The sequence below is a fragment of the Plecotus auritus genome (assembly GCF_963455305.1).
Source record: "Plecotus auritus genome assembly, chromosome: 2".
NCBI classification, from domain to species: domain Eukaryota; kingdom Metazoa; phylum Chordata; class Mammalia; order Chiroptera; family Vespertilionidae; genus Plecotus; species Plecotus auritus.
In genome coordinates this window covers 143,696,220-143,716,384 of record NC_137771.1, presented here as the reverse complement: position 1 = coordinate 143,716,384, position 20,165 = coordinate 143,696,220, and the positions used below count along the sequence as shown (strand labels likewise).

The 20,165-nt window shown below is 34.7% G+C and overlaps 1 protein-coding gene across 3 annotated transcripts in view; it reads right to left on the bottom strand.

The window, feature by feature from the left end:
- EPHA6 (EPH receptor A6) overlaps positions 1-20,165 on the bottom strand; it is a 1,057,231-nt gene that overhangs the window by 875,994 nt on the left and 161,072 nt on the right. Inside the window, exon 1 of one of the 3 annotated variants that reach the window (XM_080654949.1) lies at positions 17,837-17,930. The exons of the other annotated variants lie outside the window; for them this stretch is intronic. Within the exon in view, the coding sequence (XP_080511075.1) occupies positions 17,837-17,884 (48 nt within the window). The 5' untranslated portion in view covers positions 17,885-17,930. Of the gene's footprint in view, positions 1-17,836; positions 17,931-20,165 lie in introns of those variants that run through there. 3 annotated transcript variants of the gene reach the window in all.

The following is a 20,165-nucleotide window of genomic DNA, read 5'->3' as shown; positions in this document are numbered from 1 at the left end:
GGTGGAAAATGCCAGATTTACTGACATGGATATTAAAATGAGTGTTGTCATATATATATACTTAAATCACTGAATTCCTTCTGTGAAGGCTAAAATAGATTACTGAACAAAAAGCACCAACCTCGATCATATTTTTAAAATTTCTACCTGCTTCCATAGATGCATCACCATATCTTTTTTCAGATCATATAGTCCATTTTGAAATTAATCTTGAAATTCACAAAAAAATAGTTTAAAAAAAGCCTACGAATACTGATGCAACTATTGAAGATAATCAGCCCTAACTCCACAACTTCACAGACCAAACCTTGTTTTCTTCTACCTCCTTGTAAAGTATGCACTACTAAATATCTTAAATATTTCTTGCATAGATACTGAAAAACCATAAATAGAATGAATAAATATCCAGTCTATTCAAAGGCAAAAATAAAACTCATTAAAACATATAGAAACCTGAATAAATATAAGGGGGATAGCATGTCTAAGGATAAAAGGACTTAGTTTCAGAAAGGCACATATATATGATCCATCTTTTTGAAGGGAATCTCATAAGCACATATCAAATTAAAATTTTTATACACTTTGGTGCTTTGTTTCTACTACAATTATGTGTCACTTAATGATGGAAAAATGCTCTAATAAATGTGTTGTTAAGCAATTTTGCCATTGTGCAAACATCAGAGTGCACTTGGACAAACGTAAATGGTATAGCCCAGTGGTTGGCAAACAGCGGCTCGCGAACCACTGTTTGCCGCTCTGTTGACTAATGAGTTTGCAGACCACTGACCTAGACTCTCGATTCCAATAATTACAGGCTGTTGTTGTTCCTTGTGATTAAGCCTCTATCCCAGTGGTCTGAAAACTCATTCGTCAACAGAGCTGCAAACCGCGGCTCGCGAGCCGCATGTGGCTTGCGAGCCACAGTTTGCCGACCACTGGTATAGCCTACTATACATCTAAGCTATATGGTACAGGCCTATTACTCCTACACTTCAACCTATACAGCATGTTATGGTACTGAATAAATACTGTGGGCAACTGTAACACAATGATAGGTATTTGTCTACCTAAATATAACTAACATAAAAAAGAAAGAGTGAAAATTTGGTATGAAAGATAAAAAATGGAATGTCTGTATGGGGCCCTTACCATGAATGGAGCTTCCAGGAGTGGAAGCTGGTCTGAATGGGTCAGTGATGAGAGCTGAGTGACTGTGAGGGCCTACACTGCTGTAGACTTGATAAATACTGTCCCACAAGCCCTCCCCCTGCTTCCTTCCCAAAGGGTCAGAAATAGGACATCAAAGTTGTCAGTAATGCTCCCTGACCAGGAATGTGGTCTGAATGCTTGGAAATATCGAGAAGACACTGGCTGAGTGAGGCGTAGATCACCATAATGACTGTCAGGAGGAAGTGAAAGGTGATCTGAGGATTACTAGGAATAAGAAATCAAAATGGGGATATAGGGAATTGTCACAGCAATGTGGTTTTGGCTACTACATGTTGGAGCAATGGAAACTTGCAGATTAGGAAACTTTGTAGTATTCATTAATAAAAAAAAGAGGGTGCAGCACGAAGAGGATATAGAACTGAGGACTCAATATTTTGACCTTGGAAATTTGTTTTGGGTTCTATTGATGCCATCTGGCACAAAGGGCCCTCTCTGGCATTGAATTGATGAAAGAAATAAAACTTGTCTATACTTTACATTATTACAATGTAATTTTTTCCCAAAGTTCAGGAACAGGCTGGCTCTATATTACCACTGAAAGTTTTTACTAAAGTGGCAGTGGTACCTACTCCTGGTTAAGGCAGCTCCTGTATACCTGTGTCCTTGTACAGAATCTTAAGTCCTCAACAAAGAAATTACATCAATGTGCTCTGAAGACCATCAGAGGTCAGGGAGTGTTGTAGCCCCCTCTGAATATGTAGCACTGGGAAGACAGCTCTTCTGTGATGAAACAGGCCAGTAGTCTACTGATTGGGATGTAATCTGTGCACTCCAAATTAAGGTACTGTGAGTGAGAGAAAATCTATTGCTAAGTTCCACAGATATTCTCCCATCAGAGAGAAAAAATTATTCCTGAACCACATATCATTCTATTTCTTGCAGAAAATTCAGCTTCAGCACTGTCTTATATGCAGTCCGTTTGCTGACTGAAATGTCATTATGTGTCATGTGACTGTATTAGAGATACGTTCCACAGAAACACATCACAAGATTGTTCACTGAGTAGTATTTCTAACAGTGAATAGAGACAAATGAAATATCTATAATAGGTCAGTAGATTACTTATGATAGATCTATATTTAAGAATATATAACAGGTGTTAATATAGCTCATTAATAATTCAAATCATTCAATAATGCATTCAATAAATATTTATTAAGAACATGTTATACCAATGAGTGTTCTACATATCAGTGAATATGTAGCACAAAGTTTCTGTTTTCATGAAATGTTTATTAGGTGATAGCTTATTTAAAAAATAAATTTAAAAGAAACATATAAAAATAAAAAAATATGAATGGTGAAAAGTACTAAGAGAAAAATGAAGTGAGATATGGTAAAGGAGCTGTGAGTGAATGAGGGAGGTGTTCCTTTGTAGCAGATAATCAGGAACACTTCTCTGATGTCCCGATACTTCAAACATAACTGAAGGAGCAAGCCAAGAAGAAATCTGGGGGAATAGCATTAAAGGAAGAAAAAACAGATCAAAGGGCATGAGTTAGAAACAAGCAGGATTTATTTGGGAAATTGCAAAGGGCCAATGTGGCTACAGTTCAGTGTCAAAGGCTGAGAGTGGTTAAGAAATGAGTTCAATGAGACAGCTGAGAGGCAAGATCACTAAGGCTGGATGGAGCAGGCTATGGTGAGGAGTTTTGGCTTACTCTTAATTAGATTCCAAACCACTATGAGGTTTTGTCTAGAGAAATGACAAGAAATGACAAATAACTTATACATTAAGTGGGTCCTTCTGGTTGCTGCTGTCTTGATAACCGGCTTCAAGTGGCTTGTGAGGAAGGGCTATCAGTGCAGATGTTATTTAACAGTCCAAGTGATAGGAGGCAGAGCCTGGGTTTGTACAGCAGTAAATGTAATGATTCTAGATATAGTTTAAGGTTGACCTGATAGAATTTGCTAATTATTTGGGTACAGGGTATAAGAGATGGAGGGAATGGCAAATATAAGATCAGTAAGTGCTGATATAGAAAGCTTTCCAAGATATGTCAAGTGAAATAAAATAAATTTGCATAAAAATGGGTATAAGTAACCCATTTTTATTTTTTTGAAAACCTTGGAACATAGCTAGTAAATTTTAATAGCAACTAACTCTATAAAAGAAAGTGAAAGTTGTATACTTTCATATTTTAATTCATGGATATTGGCATTGAGGATTTTATTATAGATTATATAATTTTATAACTTTTAGAGCAATTTTAAAATTGCCTCATTACTAGAAGAAGAGATGATGAAATGTATGATTAATCTTTAAATTAGAAGTAAATGTAGTTCTGATAGACATAATTTTCAGTAATATAAATATTAAATGAATTTCCCAATACAACTTCTCAATAGATAGTGATTAAATAATTAAAAATATAAATCTTATACTTTATTTTTAAATTATGTAAATATTAAATTGAATTTTCAAATCCAATTTCTCATTCAGAAAATAAAATATCTGGGAGAGTATTATGCTAAGTGAAATAAGCCAGTCAGAGAAAGACGAGTATCACATAATCTCACTCATATGTGGAATGTAATGAACAAAATAAACTGATGAACAAAATAAATCCAGAGACATAAAAGCATGGAACGGACTGACCAATTTCAGAGGGAATTCAAAGACTGACCCTGACAAAAATTAATAGAAAGCAAGCTCAGAAAACATACCGATCACATGCTAGTCACCGAGATCAGTGATGTTTTTCAGACCATTCAACAGAAGATTCAGACCACAACAAGCTCACTCTCTCCTCTGGATGGGTGTATTGAGGAATGCTAAATGATGAGGGTCACTTCCTGGTACAGTATGAAGCAATGAAAGAAGTATTCACCTTGGGTGATAAGAGAGGATTAAGTTTTCCAAGAACTCTGGCTATTAGGATTAGGCCTAACCATCTTCTCTGCTCTTAGCTTGAACCAAGTAAACCAGTTTCCTAGGCTGCTGAGAAACAGTAGTCAAATCTTCTCGGTATCCTATGTTCTTCCTCCCCAGAGACCATGCTACCTTTCATGACCACTCCAGATCATAGAGAACTCTTCTTTTTCTGAATTGCTATAAATATATAAACTATGATACCAAGTTTGCATTTATAATGTACTCAGGGCATTGTTTTCTGTCTTTGTAAAAAGGGAACCAGCTGCATAATATAACCTAGAAATTTCAATTAAAAAATGTGATTTAACCCATGGCTTCAACACTTTAGTTTGAGTGAATTTAAATTACTTAAACTTATCTAATCTTACAGATTTATATCTATAAAGAATATATGAGTTTACAGAGTTGATATAGGATGTTATATCTTCATAAAGCCTGCTAAACATGTAATTTTATATAATGGCAAGTCATTAAAAGTTTTGAAACTAAGCCCTGCCTGTATATAATTTCATTAGTTAGAAGATATTGAATGGAAGGGTATATTTTAGGAGACGTGAAAGTAAAAAGAGTTAAATGTTAAGACTGTTGAATTTGTAGACATAAAGCATTTCATATTATGACTTGAATTTCTAATGTTAATTTGAATTATGGTGCTGGAGCTCAGATAAAAGTTCTGGGTTGTAGAAAATCCTATATAATAAATGCCTAATATGCTAAGTGTCCGGTTGTCTGGTCGTTCGTTCAACCAATCAAAGCATAATATGCTAATGATATGCTAAAGCAACTCAACTGCTCACTATGATGTGCACTGACCACCAGGGTGCAGATGCTCCGACAGGTAGGTTAGCTTGCTGCTGGGGTCTGGCCGATTGGGACTGAGCAAGACGGGCTGGACACACCCTGGAGCCCTCCCGTGGTCCCTCTCTGGCCCCAAGAGTGCACCGGTGGGGTCCCTCGGCCTGGCCTGCACCCTCTTGCAATCTTGGACCCCTCGGGGGATGTCGGAGAGCGGTTTCAACCCCATCCCACAGGCCAGGCCAAGGGGCCCCACTGGTGCACGAATTTGTGCACTGGGCTTCTAGTAATTTTATAAATATCCAGTCCTGTATGATTATGGTGGCCATAGATGAGCTGTCCCAAAAGAGTTAGGTTTAAGCAGTAGAGAAAAATGAGAAATAGTGAAAACACTGGTATTTAAAAGCAGAGAAAGAAAAAGAAAAAATACTATTTAAAATTGTATTTGCATTAAGTCAAGCATTTAAGGCATTAAATTATTTACCATATGCCTTTCTCCTCCCCATTTTTTAGTCATTAAAATTGTTACCTCTTTTAATCTATATCTTAATTTTTGCAAACCCTATAAGTTATAGCCATTTAATTGCATATACTAGATAACATTACATATAATAAAATATCTTAATTTTTTTAATTCTCAAAAAAATCCCATGAAGTTATTCACTGAACTTTATAAATAAAGAAACCAAGGCACAGAATGGTTAGATAATGTGCCCAAAGGAGCAGAGATTTGAATCCACAGTCCACCTTTTCATCAGCTACATTAAAGTGCCTTTCAATATACTTTATAAATTTACTACCAGCAGCTATCTTTGTTTTATACTATCATTTTCATTTTAATTAAATTCTGTATTAGAATTTAATTTCAAATAAGTGAAAACCACCTACAACTCATTGTCATTTGTAAGCTGGCCAGATTCTCATTTTCTTGGATCTGATATGTCCCTAAAAGTAAGTTACAGTGTTCTTAATTTTTTAATGAACAGTTAAGTGCAATGGACATAATAATTTAACACCCAGGCTTCATCTGACACCACATTTATTTAGTGTTATGACAGACTATAGGACACACAACCAAAGACCATACACAGCAACAGGCAACAAAAAGCATAGTAGAAGACTACAAGGCATGGCTTCTAAATGTCCACTCACTCAGAACTTAGAATAGACAGAGTCATGCAGGGTAGGTGAAGACACTCTCGTTTCGGGCTCTGGAGCCTCTTAAGCTTTTATAGCTAGCTTCAATTCTCTGGTGTATCAATACAAGTTAATTATTACCCACTAAGCTATCTCAACATTTAGCTATAGTTGTTTCATTCAATAAAACCCTGGCTAGATTCTCATCTGTCTTGAATCTGGTATACAGCTATAAATTCCTTATATTTGTGGTATAAAGGAGATGTCTGAAACTAAAGAAAAGATCACTAACCAGATATTAATACTTTTCTTGCACCATGAACTTTTATTGTAATATAAAATGTCTTTAGGTGATTACATTTTATTAAATGTAATAACATTTTAAATACTTGATTTTTTCTTAAAGTTGATTGATTTTAAAATATCTGATATCTTTCTCCTAACTTTCAGAAAAATAAAGTAACATCAATAAGATTTGCTACAACTTCCTATAGCTTAAAGAATGTACTGATACATAAGTTTTAAAATATATTCTAAAATATCCAAAATTACACCAACATTAGACATGAACTATAACAGAATATAGATTGAATAGTGAAAAAGAATTTGTTTATTTTATGTGGTAGTTGACAAGCAGTAATAAAGTTTCCTTGATGACTTATAAGACAGACAACACACACAAAGTGTATATGCGAACAAATAATCTTTAAAATAGTTCACATTTTAAATGAGTGTATCTATTTTACTAGACAAGGAAATTACACTTTACCAAAGTGCAAATAAAAACTCCCATTTTTTGCCCTTGTACTTATTTTTAAATGATTAGGGAAAATAATTCAAAACCTGTCCAGATTTGAATTTTTTAAAATCCCATAAAGAATTTTACTGAGACCTAACTGGTTTGGCTCAATGGAAAAGAGCGTTGGCATGCAGACAGAAGGGTCTTCGGTTAGAACCTTGGTTGCAGGCTCAATCCCTGGACAAAGGCAACCATTTGATGTGTCTCTCTCACAAGGATGTTTTTCTCTCTTCGTCTTTCTCTCTTCCACTCTAAAAATGAATGGAAAAATATCCTCAGGTGAGGGTTAAAAAAAAAAAGAATTTTACTGAGAAAAATGCTGATATATTACGGTTTTGCCAGATTTCCTCTTTTCTGCATACATTTTGGAGGCTGATATTTCCTGTGCATTAGAACCATAATGGTTTTAATGATAACAAATTTTCCTATCTTCACTTTTCACCTTTCTGTGGCCTTTAATATATATATATATATATATATACACACACACACACACACACACACACACACACACATATATATATATATATCTTAATTTCAATGTATCAATTTTATTGATCACTAGAGATTTACATTATTCTTTTTATTATAGAAATAGATCCATAATTACATTTTGTGCTGCACTAAATGCTTTCAATTTATTTTTTTTACTTAACTTTCAAAAAAAATCTAGAAAGATAAATGATATTATTTCAGTTATTTTACAGATGAGGAAACTGAATATGGAATTGTTAAGTGTTCTGACTAAAGTCATACAGGCTTATATTTTTACTAGAGGCCTGGTGCATGAAAATTCATGCACTAGATGGGGGGTCCCTCAGCCCAGCCTGCCCCCTCTCACAGTCCGGGAGCCCTCAGGGGCAGGAGGTGACCCAGCGATCAGGGGAAGGTGACGCCCCATCACACCTCTGCTGCTGCCACTGCCGGCATCACAAGCCTTGGCCGGCCCTGGTTACCTGAGCCCCAGGTAGCTCTGGGCAGCTGGGCAGCCGCCATCCAAGACTTGCCTGCACCTCGGGCCGGCTCTGAGCGGCTGGGGGGCTGAGGGTATTGGGGGACTCAGGAGACTGGCACACGGCCCCGGCAGAGCTGAGGGGACTGGGCGCCGCCATCTTGTGGCTGTGGGCGCCACCATCTTTGAGGGTGGGGCAGTCAATTAGCATATTCCCTCCTCATTGGCTGTGGGTGCTGCCATCTTTGTGATGGCGTGAGGGTCAATTAGCATATTCCCTCTATATTAGATAGGATGTTTTCAGACTTGAAATATATGCTACTTCTATCAGAATAAGTTGGGAACCTATCATTCTCCAATATATGGCTAACACAACATTTATTAGCCTTGGCCATATATGAGTTAGCTACTCATTCAATTTGCCCAGATAAACAATTCAGACAATACAAAGTGAAAACTACTCTATTTTAGGAAACCCATCATCTCTGGGGCTCTGTACTAGACAGCACATGTCTATAGAAGCAAATAGACTATTGGGGGAATAGTAAGTGTGAAATCAGAAAATCTACTTAGGCGTTTATTTTACGAATCCAGCGGAAAATGATGGTATCATGGACCAGAGTGGTTGCAATAATGGTATTAAAAGGCAATCAAATTCTGAATATATATATATATATATATATATATATACATATATATATATATACACACACATACACACACACACACACACATATATATATATATATATATATATATATACATATACATACATACATATATGTAAAGCCACATAAATTTGCTGTTGAATCGATTATAAAATTTGAGAAAAACTGAAGTCAAGTAAAAATGAGTTACTAGAATGCTACACTTTCTCTCTGATGAAACCATGATAACTATTAAAGGAGTAAGTGGAGGTGAGTAGATGAATCCAAATTTGGATATATTATGTAAGATGCCTGATAAACATCTATGTCTATCAGGTAATCACATGATCTCACTTCTACATGGAATCTAATGAACAAAATAAACTGACGAACAAAATAGATACAGCGACATGGAAGCATGGAAGAGACTGATGTATCTCAGAGGAAAGGGGGGTGGGAAGAGATTAACCAAAGAATTTATATACATATATGCATAACTCATGGATACAGACAATAGTGTAATGAAGGTCTGGGGGGTGGGATTGGGGTAGAGAGAGTCTATGTGGGGGAAAAGGGGAAATCTGTAATCCTTACAACAATAAAGAGAAATTTAAAAAAATACAAATCTGAGTTCAGAGTAGAAGTTCAGGTTGGAATTCATTAATATATTTCACGTCTTGAAACTGATCAAACCATATGAAGAGTAAATGGGAATACTTGTAAGAGTCAATTTATTGATCTGTAGAGGAGAAATCAGCCAAGGAAATAGCAACGGTAAGAGAAAAAACGAAATAAATTAATTTTATGGAAACCAAGGGGTATGATTGTATTTAAAAAAAGAGGTAGCTATTATATGTGGTAAACACTGCTAATAAATCAAGTAAGGTGAAGGTTGAAATTTGACTTCTGACTTTGTCAATGTGACTATTACATTGACTATGTGTTACTTTGACAATATAAAGTGACCTTGAATTGAGTTGTTTTGATGGAGCAGTTGGACAAAGTTTAATGAGAAAGTTTAGTGAGAGAAGACAGATAGCTGTCTGGTGAAGAGGCAATAGGAACATAGATAATTTTTTAAAAATTTTATAGAAAAATGTATATATAAAGAGATAAAGATATTATAGCAATTTATATGCTGATGATGTATATAATACAATTGATGACTCATTAGAATAGCACTATTACCATCAGAGAATATATATCATAACTTGCATAAATAATCTGTGTTGCATTTCAATGATAATTTCCCAAATCATAAATTCATTTTAACTCATTTTTTTAATTTAATAGGTAATTTTCAGTTTCTTCTCCAGGAAAATATAAGCTGCCAGTACATCTTTCACCTATAAGTTTTAAAACTTTGGTGTGTGTCTGCATATACACATAGACACATAAACATTGATATATACATATATCTGTTTGTGTGCCTATATGCATATATATTTATATACATATGCACATGTATATACTCAACTGTAGGTATAAATATAATCTCTATCATGAGATAATATTAGAGGGTTGATCTAAGTGATGTATTTTTTAAAAAATAAATTTTTAGGTAGTGATGCAGTATGTCTATGGCCATGCAGGCCAAAGAGATAATGGTGTGAGTACCTCCAGGAGTCCCTGACCATCATAAGAATGAACATTCAGAGCAGACTCGCATATTAACACCCCGATTGTCCACAGACAGCATTTTGAGGATCTCAAGCTGTTTTGGTTGCTTGCAGTTCTGTCTTCCCCCTTCCTTGATCTGAGTGGAGATTCACAACTTTGTCAGAACACAGAGGCTTAAGATCATATTGCAAGAGCTGGAGAACAAGTGAAGTAGACAATAACATTCTCCAGCCTTGTCACTTCGGGCTCAAACTAGTTCTTCAGGCATGAGAAAAATAGGAACTACTGGAGAGCAGAGTTGGGACCTCACAGCCCTTCCTTTATTTGGCATCCAAATAAGAGTTTCTGGACAGAGCCTGAGAGGGAAAATGGTGGCCAAATAGGCAGACGTGCCTTGAGCCTTATCCCAGAGCAGATAGAAGGAACAGCAGGCAGACAGGCAAAGTGGTCAGATTGTCCTGTCTGCTTGCAGCCAAGGCTGCAGAAATAGACACAAACAGAGGTGTGGTGGATCACATAAAACTTCAAGACAGAGCTGACTACCTAACAGGAAACTGAGAAACGGCAGACAGAAGAGTGGGTTTTAAACCAGCCCCCGTGGGGCATTAAAACTTGGCTGAAACAAATGACAATTCACTCTTTTATTTTATTTTTATTTTTTATTTAATAAACTTACTTTATTTTATTTATTTTTTCACATTATTTTTTCATTCTATTTTTTATTGTTATTTTATTTTATCTCACTTTTCTTATTTTTTTCTTTCTTTTCTTCTTATCCACTCATTCTCTTTCTACCTCCTCTATAGTGAACCAAGGTCCTCCCCCTACTCATTCAATTCTTAACCTTACTTTCTGTATATAAGCTCTGCCTCTATAGATTCTGCCCCCCGCCCCTTTTTTCTGGGTGTTTGTTGTTTGCATTTTTTTGGTTTATCTGTTTTTTGTGGTGTTTTCTCCCCATATATTTTTTCTTCCTTTTTCTTCTTTTTATTTTCTCTCCTACATTTTTCTTTTCTCAATATCATTTTTGCTCTCTTTTCTCTCTATTAATTCTTTTTTCTCTGGTGGTCACTTATATTGGGATTATCTGTGTCGTGAGTACATTCATGTAGTATCTTGTCAAGTTGTATTTTGTGCTGTTTGGTCAACATGGTAGAGAGAACCACATAACCAGACACCCTGAGAGGAGACCCCATCCAAAAATGGGACAATAACATTCAAGACCCAACTACACCAAGAGAACCCCAATATCCCAAGTAGAAGGCATCCCTAAACTACCCAGCCAAGAAGACCAGAAGACTGCATTACTGGTTCCCACAAAACATCTACTACATAAGACAAACTCAAAAAACTCACAGAAAGAATTCAGAGCAATGGCTATCAGGATTCTGAAAAGGATGGAAGACAAATTCAACTACGTGTGTAAGAATCAAGAGGAAATAAAGAATGATATAGCCACAATAAAAAACACAATGGAAAGTTTCAATAGTAGACTAGAAGAAGCTGAGGACTGCATCAGTGAGTTAGAAGAGAAGGTAGAAAACCACCCAAGCACAGCAGCAACTGGAAAGAAAACTTAAAAAGCAGGAGGAGAGCCTAAGGAAGCTTTGGGGCAACACGAAACAAAACAACATCCACATGATAGGTGTGTAAGAAAGAGAGGAAGCTAAGCAAGAAATAGAAAACCTGTTTGAAGAAATAATGACAGAAAACTTCCCTGATGTTGGGAAGAAAAAGCCACACAAGTCCAAGAAGCACACAGAGTCCCAAACAAGATGAACCCTTAAAGACCGACACCAAGACACATCATAATTAAATTGACAAACATTAATGACAAAGTAAGAATCTTAAAGGCTGCCAGAGAGAGACAGAAATTTATCTACAAGGGATCTCCCGTCAGACTATAATAGATTGCTCTACAAAAACACATCAGGCCAAAAGGGAATGGAATGAAATATACAAAGTGATGCAAAGCAAGAGACTAAATCCAAGAATACTATACCCATCAAGGCTAACATTCAAAATTGAAGGTGAAATCAAGAGCTTCACAGACAGAAAAGGGCTAAGGGAGTTTATTACCACCAAGCCAGCAATGCAAGAAATGCTAAATAGACTGCTGTAAAAAGAATAAATAGAAAGGGAAGAAGGAAGACAAGCATAAAGAATGAAAATGGTGACAAACAAGTACTTATGAATAATAACCTTAAACGTAAATGGATTAAATGCTCCAATCAAAAGACATAGGGTGAATTTATAAGAAAACATGACCCATATATCTGCTGTCTACAAGAGACCCACCTCAGAACAAAGGATTCACACAGACGGATAGTGAAGGGATGGGAAAAAAAAATTTTCAGGCATATGGAAATTGAAAAAAAGCTGGGGTAGCAATACTTATATAGGAAAAAATATACCTCAAAATGAAGGCCATAACAAGATTTAAGGAGGGCCACTTCATAATACTAAAGGGAGCAATTAAACCAAATGGTATAAATCTGGTAAATATATATGCACCCAATACAGGAGCACCCAAATATATAAAAAATTCTGAAAGATATCAAGGACAAGATCGACAGAAATACAATTAAAGTAGGTGACTTTAATACCCCATTGACAGCAGTGATAAATCCTCTAAGCAGAAAATCAGCAAAGAAATAGTAATCCTACATGACTCAGTAGATCAGATGGAACTAATTGAAATCTTCAGAACATTTCACATCCATCTTCTCAAGTGCAAATGGGACATTTTCAAAGACCACGTATTAGAAGACAGGCAAAGACTCTTCAAATTCAAGATGATAAAAATCATAGCAAGCATCTTCTGAGATCACAATGGCATAAAATTAAAAATCAACTACAATAAAAACAATGAAAAAAATAAAACACTTGGAGGCTAAATAGCATGCTATTAAACAATGTTACCAAAAAGATCAAAGGACAAATGAAAAGTATCCTGGAAACAAGTAACAATGAAAATACAACAATCCAAAATCTATGGGATACAGTGAAAGCAGTCTTGACATGGAAGTTCATACTTCTACAGGCCTACCTAAAAAAAGAAAAAAAAAAAGAAAAAATGGTAATAAATTATCTAACCCCACAATGTAAAGAATTAGAAAGAGAGCAACAAGAAAAGCCCAGAGTAAGTACAATGAAGGAAATAATAATGAACAGATGGAAATAAATGACACGGAGACCCCCCCAAAAAACACACAAAAAACAAAACAAAAAAACACACACACAAAACACAATACAAAAGATCAATAAAACCAAGCACTGGTTCTTTAAAAGGGTAAATAAGATTGATGAACCTCTAGCCAGCTCATCAAGAAACACAGAGGATCCAAATAAACAAAATCAGAATTGAAAGAGGTGAAATAACAACTGATCCCACAGACATACAAAAGATTGTAAAAAAATAATACAAACAACTCCACTCCAAAAAACTGGACAACCTAGATGAAATGGACATATTCCTAGAAAAATACAAGCTTCCAAAACTCAATCAGGAAGAATAAAAAAAAATGAATAGGCCAATAACTACTGATGAAATAGAAACAGTAATCAAAAACTTACAGCAAACAAAAGCTCGGGACTGGACGGCTTCACAGGAGTTTTACCAAACATTCAAAGAAGAACTTAAACCTATCCTTCAAACACTATTTCAAAAAATTCAAGAGGAAGGCACACTTCCAAACTCTTTCTATGAAGCCAGCATTACACTAATCCCCAAACCAGATAAAGACACTACAACGAAAGAGAATTACAAGCTAATAAATAACCCTGATGATCATAGATGCTAAAATCCTCAACAAATTTTTAGCAAATTGGATCCAGCATTACATTAGAATGATCATAGACCATGACCAAGTGGGATTTATTCTAGGGATGCAAGGCTGGTACAATATCTGCAAATCAATAAACGTGAAACATCACATACACAAATTGAGAGACAAAAAGCACATAATCACATCAATTGATGCAGAAAAAGCACTCGACGAAATCCAACACCCTTTCTTGATAAAAATTCTCAGCAAAGTGTGAATAGAGGGATTATACCTCAACATAATGAAAGCCTTATATGACAAACCTACAGCCAACATCATACTCAACAGGAAAATACTAAAGCCATTTCTCCTAAGAGCAGGAACAAAGCGGGATGCCCACTTTCACCAATCCTGTTCAACATAGTGAAAGCACTAGCCAGTACTGGAAGCATAGTGATCAGATAAGAAGAAGAAATAAAAGGCATCCAAATTGGAAAACAAAAAGTAAAACTATCCTTATTCACAGATGACATGATACTGTACATCAAAAAATTATTAGACTTTATAAATGAATTTGGCAATGTAGCAGGATACAAAATTAACATCCAGAAATCTATGGCTTTTTTATACATCAATAATGAACTCACAAAACGAAAAACTAAAAAAAATCTCATTTTCCACTGCAACAAAAAAAAACTAAGGAAACTATACTCAGAAAACTACATGATGTTGATAAAAAGAGATAGAGGAAGACATAAACAGATGGAAGAACATACCATGTTCATGGATTGATAGAATCAACATCATTAAAATGTCCATACTACCCAAAGCAATCTACAGATTCAATGCACTCCCCATTAAAATACCAATGGCATATTTCACAGACCTAGAATAAACTCTCCAAAAATTCATATGGAATAAAATAAGACTCTGAATAGCTGCAGCAATCCTAAGAAAGGAGAACAAAGTTGGAGGGATCACAATATCAGATATCAAGATATATTACAAAGCCACTAATCTAAAAACTGCCTGGTATTGGCACAAGAACAGACATATAGACCAATGGAACCATCAGAAAACCCAGAAATCGACCCAAGCCATTATGCTCAATTAATAATTGACAAAGGAGGCAAGAACATACAATGGAGTCAAGACAGTCTCTTAATAAATGGTGTTGGGAAAATTGGACAGATACTTGCAAAAAAAAAATGAAACTAGACCACCAACTTACATCATACACAAAAATAAACTCAAAATGGATAAATGACTTAAACGGAAGATGGGAAGCCCTAAAAATCTTAGGAGAATCAATAGGCAGTAAAATATCAGACATATGTCGTAGCAATATCTTTACCAATACAGCTCCTAGTACAATGTAAAGTAAGGGGGAAATAACCAAATGGGACTGCACCAAAATAAAAAGCTTCTGCACAGAAAAAAAAAAATCAACCAAACAACAAGAAATCCCACTTCAAGGAAGAACATATTTACCAATGTTATCTCCAATAAGGGTTTAATCTTCAAAATTTACAGGGAATTCATACAACTTAAGAAAAGGAAAATAAACAATCCAATCAGGAAATGGGCAAAGGATCTAAATTGATACTTTTTGAAAGTGGACCTACAAAAGGACAAGACACATATGAATAAACTAGCGTCCAGGAGCACGGATCAGTGCACATTGAAAGGAAATTAATTAGAATAAGTATTTTAATATCGCTATTCACATCTTGTTAATGAAAAGAAAATAAGATTCTACCTAGTCTCCTATCTACCTACTCCAGGACTTCTGTGAGGATCAAATGAGATGAGGCATGTGAAAACACTTCACAAACATTTGGTTAAACTATAAAATGTTTGCACTTGGCTATAAACAAGTCAGGTTCCTGGGTTGAAGAAACTCTAAGGAGGCTAGTTGCTAGGGAGAGGAAGCCCAGCGTTGCTACATGATGTCATTATCTGGTGCCCACAGCAACCGTTTCTGGGCTGGGCTGGGCTGGGCTGGGCTGTGGGCCACATTTTGCACGATGGGATCCGTGGTGCCATTTATTTTTAAATGACCAGTGCACGTCATGGCAGCTTCTGTGCTAAGCATCTGCCCCTGGTGGTCAGTGCACGTCATATCTAGCGTTCAGATGGATGGACACTTACCCTTTTATATATATATATATAGATAGATGCTCAAAGTCACTAATCATCCAAGATATGCAAATCAAAACAACAATGAAGTACTATCTCACATCCGTCAGAATGGCTATCATCAACAATTATACAAATGACAAGTACTGGTGAGGATGTGGAGAAAAAGGAACCCTCATACACTCCCGGTGGGAATGCAGACTGGTGTAGCCACTGTGGAAAACAGTATGGAGTTTCCTCAAATAATTAAAAATGGAACTACCGTTTCAGTAATTCTACTTCTAGGAATATATCCCAAAATATCAGAAACACCGATCATAAAGGATATATGCACCCCTATGTTTACAGCTGCATAATTTACAATAGCTAAGATTTGGAAACAGCCCAAGTGCCCATCAGCAGATGAGTGGATTAAAATACAGTGGTATATCTACACAATGGAATACTATGCTGTTGTAAAACAGAAGGAAATCTTACCACTTGCAACAGCATAGCTAGAACTGGAGAGCATTATGCTAAACAAAATAATGCAGTCGGAGAAAGATAAAAATCACACGATCTCACTCATTTGTGGAATATAATGAACAACATAAACTGATGAACAAAAATAGAGCCAGAGACATAGAAGCATCAAACAGACCATCCAACCTAAGATGGAAGGGGGCGGTGCGGGGGAAGAGGGGTTATGAGATCAACCAAAGGACTTGTATGCATGTATATGAGCATAACCAATGGACACAGACAGTAGGAGGGTGAGGGCATGTGCTGGGGGGTAGGAGCGGATGGGGAGAGGTCAATGGAGGAAAAAGGAGACTATGTAATACTTTAAACAGTAAAGAATTTAAATTAAAGAGAGGAAAGGAGAGGACAAGAGAGAGAAACATCAATGATGAGAGTGAATCATTGATTGGCTGCCCCCTGCATGCTCCACACTGGGGCTTGAGCCTGCAACCCCCCTGATCTGGAATGGAACCATGACCTCCTGGTTCATAGGTCAATGCTCAATCACTGAGCTACACCACCTGCCAGGCTTAGACTTTTCTTTAAAAATAAAATTCATTTATTAGTTCTTTAATCATGCTCCTATAGTAAAATTTAGATTATTTTTTATATCTTCATGTTTATATACTTTAATTATTGTTAGGCAATTATATCTTTAAAATGTCTCAATTATGCTTTTAAAATATATTATAATTACTATGTACCTCTATTCATAGAATTACAATTCCCCTCTCTACTGCTATGCATTTCAATATTCTGAGTGGAGTTTCACTATGTTTTCAAAATATACAAAATCTGAAATTTAAGTTTGAGATCAGTCTTAAAGGAAAATATGTCCTTTTAAAGTCATTTTGCTACTCACTGACCTATATTCCAGTCTTCCCTGGTATAAAGAACTGACATTATATAAATACTTATTATTTGAATATTGAAATCAAGATCAGTTATATATATTAGTTTCAAGTATAAAAAAGGAGCATTTATAGAAACTACCTACTGTCATTTATGTAGTATACACAGTACTTGAAAAAGTTGATAAAAATGTTTATAGTAATTTAACTTCATACTGCCATTATAAGGGATTAATAACAGCTTGATCTTCTTAACTTTGTTACATATAAAACCATGACATTCTAATCAGCTATTTGCATGCTTTAAAGCCATTACATCTCAAAAATATTTTGGGGAAGCCAAATGTTTGTCATTGATATTTTAAAAAATAACAACTAAGAAACAAATGTTAAGTTCATAGTAAAAATATGGATTGTTAAAACTACTGTGGCCTGAAAAGACAAATTGCCATAAAAAAGGATATTTCTAGTTAAAAATATATGCTATTAATGAATATGTTGTTTTCCTAGGAACTTGTCCAACCTGGCTCCTATGGAGCTGCAGCATGTACATCCAGAGGAGAAGTAACATCAGGTTCTGGTGAAGCGGTCTCTTCAGTGCCTTCTTGAATTTTCCCCCCTTTTAGCAGTGTTGAAAATAGGTCTGGAAAAGCATAGGAAAGCTATATCAAATTTTCCTTATGAGGTTTTTTTCCATACTGTTTTAGCAATGTTGCAGGGTGAAGGTGTTATATGATACGACATTTCGTATTCATTTTCACTAATGAGTCCTCCCATGTAAAATTAACAATATCGTCAAGATAAATACAATTACATTGTATTAACTCAGATCAGGCTATGTTTGAAAATATGGATGTGTGAGTCAGATCAGAAACAGCCTAGAACTATACATATGTAAAAATTATTTCTGAAGAAAACTTCAATGGTATCTTTTATACAAAGTGAAATATGATGCTTCAGAACTATCTAGGACTTTTGAAGTGCTATCTTTATAAGATGAATTTGCAAAAAAATTAAATATATGTTCTTATACAGTCAATAAAATATGAAATACATTGTTAAATAAGAATAAGATTTCCATGTGTACTACACAGAACTGTTTTACATATACATGTCATATGTAATCATTTTATATATGTTTACCAAAAAAGAAAATATCATCAATTTCATTTCTAACTCTGAATGAAAAAGATGATGTATGTTGGCAAATATATATCATCCTTCATTTGTTCAAATGATCAGTGTAATTAGTAACAACATAAAAATATATTAGAATTGATTTTTCCTCAGTGCTGACTATCTCACATATAGTAAAACTATTAATGATTTATTGGTAGTTGTTTTTCTAAAATCCATTAAAATGTTGTAATATAAGTATACTGTTCACGTTTAGTGAAAAATAACATAGTAACAAATACTTAGAGAGGTTACTAAAACAGTAGCCACTACTCTAAGTGCTCTGAGTGTTACTGAATTATTTAATGTACTGGCCTGGGTGGACATTAGAGAAGCAATATTATTTGAATACCTATATTAGAATTCAAAATGGATATAAATTATAAAAAGTAGAACCTTTCTTTATGGTGCTAGTATATAAAAACAAGTAATAAAACAGACTGTTTTATAATGCTAGGAGCAAAGGTAATATTTAGGGCTATCATATGTAAAAAACTTTTCCAACATATTTACATATTTAATATTGATAATCCTTTAGGAAAAAGACAATTAAATTATGTGATTATTTAAGTACCTAATTTGTTAGTACTTATTTCAATTTTATTAGCTGACCTAATTACCTATGACTGAATTCATAACGTTATCTAAACTTCCATATTTGAAAACATTTTAAAATAATACTATAAATTTGAATTTTTACAAATATTCCTGTAACCCAATTACCAAATGACTATGACATAGTTGTACATACAGTAAGATTTTAGTTACTTAATATGTAGTTTGCTTAACAAAACAAAAAACTAGTTGAAATATGTTTCTGCTTGGTATATTTTATCTAATATTCTAGAAATCTGTTTGGTTATTTCAAAGTCACAGTTAAAAATAATGGGGTAGGCTGATAAAACAGTTCTACAAAATAAATTATTATTTGTGAAAATGATTAATTTGCAACTAAGATTAGAAAACCCAAATGGGTTATTGTAATTTCTTTAATATAATTGGCATAAGATAAAATTAAAATTTATCGTTCACAATAAACTCTATCAGCAGAAATGAAGACTAAAGTTGAAAAGAAGGAATATCTGGTAGAAATTATGCTGGTTCTATGAACAATGATGATATTTAAGTTAAAAATAAAAAGTAGGTTTGAGTGAAGTATTATATTTACAAACAGCCTTCTTTGCGGCTTACAATATCTTTAAATTTATTTCCCCTGTGAATAAAACTCATTCAAATGGGATATTTCACATTTTGAAGGGGAAATTTGAGTAATAACTTATTTTAACATGAACAATACAGTATTGTGGGGGAAACCCTACGATTTAACAACAGAAACTTCTAAGGTAAAAATGTTCACCAACATGATGATGTTGACATTAAAGAAAATAATTTAAAACTGGACAATTAGAAAACCTGCTAAATTGCAAGTCTACAAAATAAGTTGAGATGTCTTAAAAATCAATTGTAACTTAAGCAAACAAACTCCAATTTATATACAAAAGTAAGAGTTCACAAGAGTTTATAAAGGATTCAATGTTAAAATATATCTTTTAAATTTGAAGGTGTTAAAGCTAAGACATATATAACAGTAAGATTAGTTTGATTTTCATAAATTTCTGACCAACAGATTGTCCCTTTATGCAACCCAGAAGAATTAAAAGAACTGAAAAGAGCAG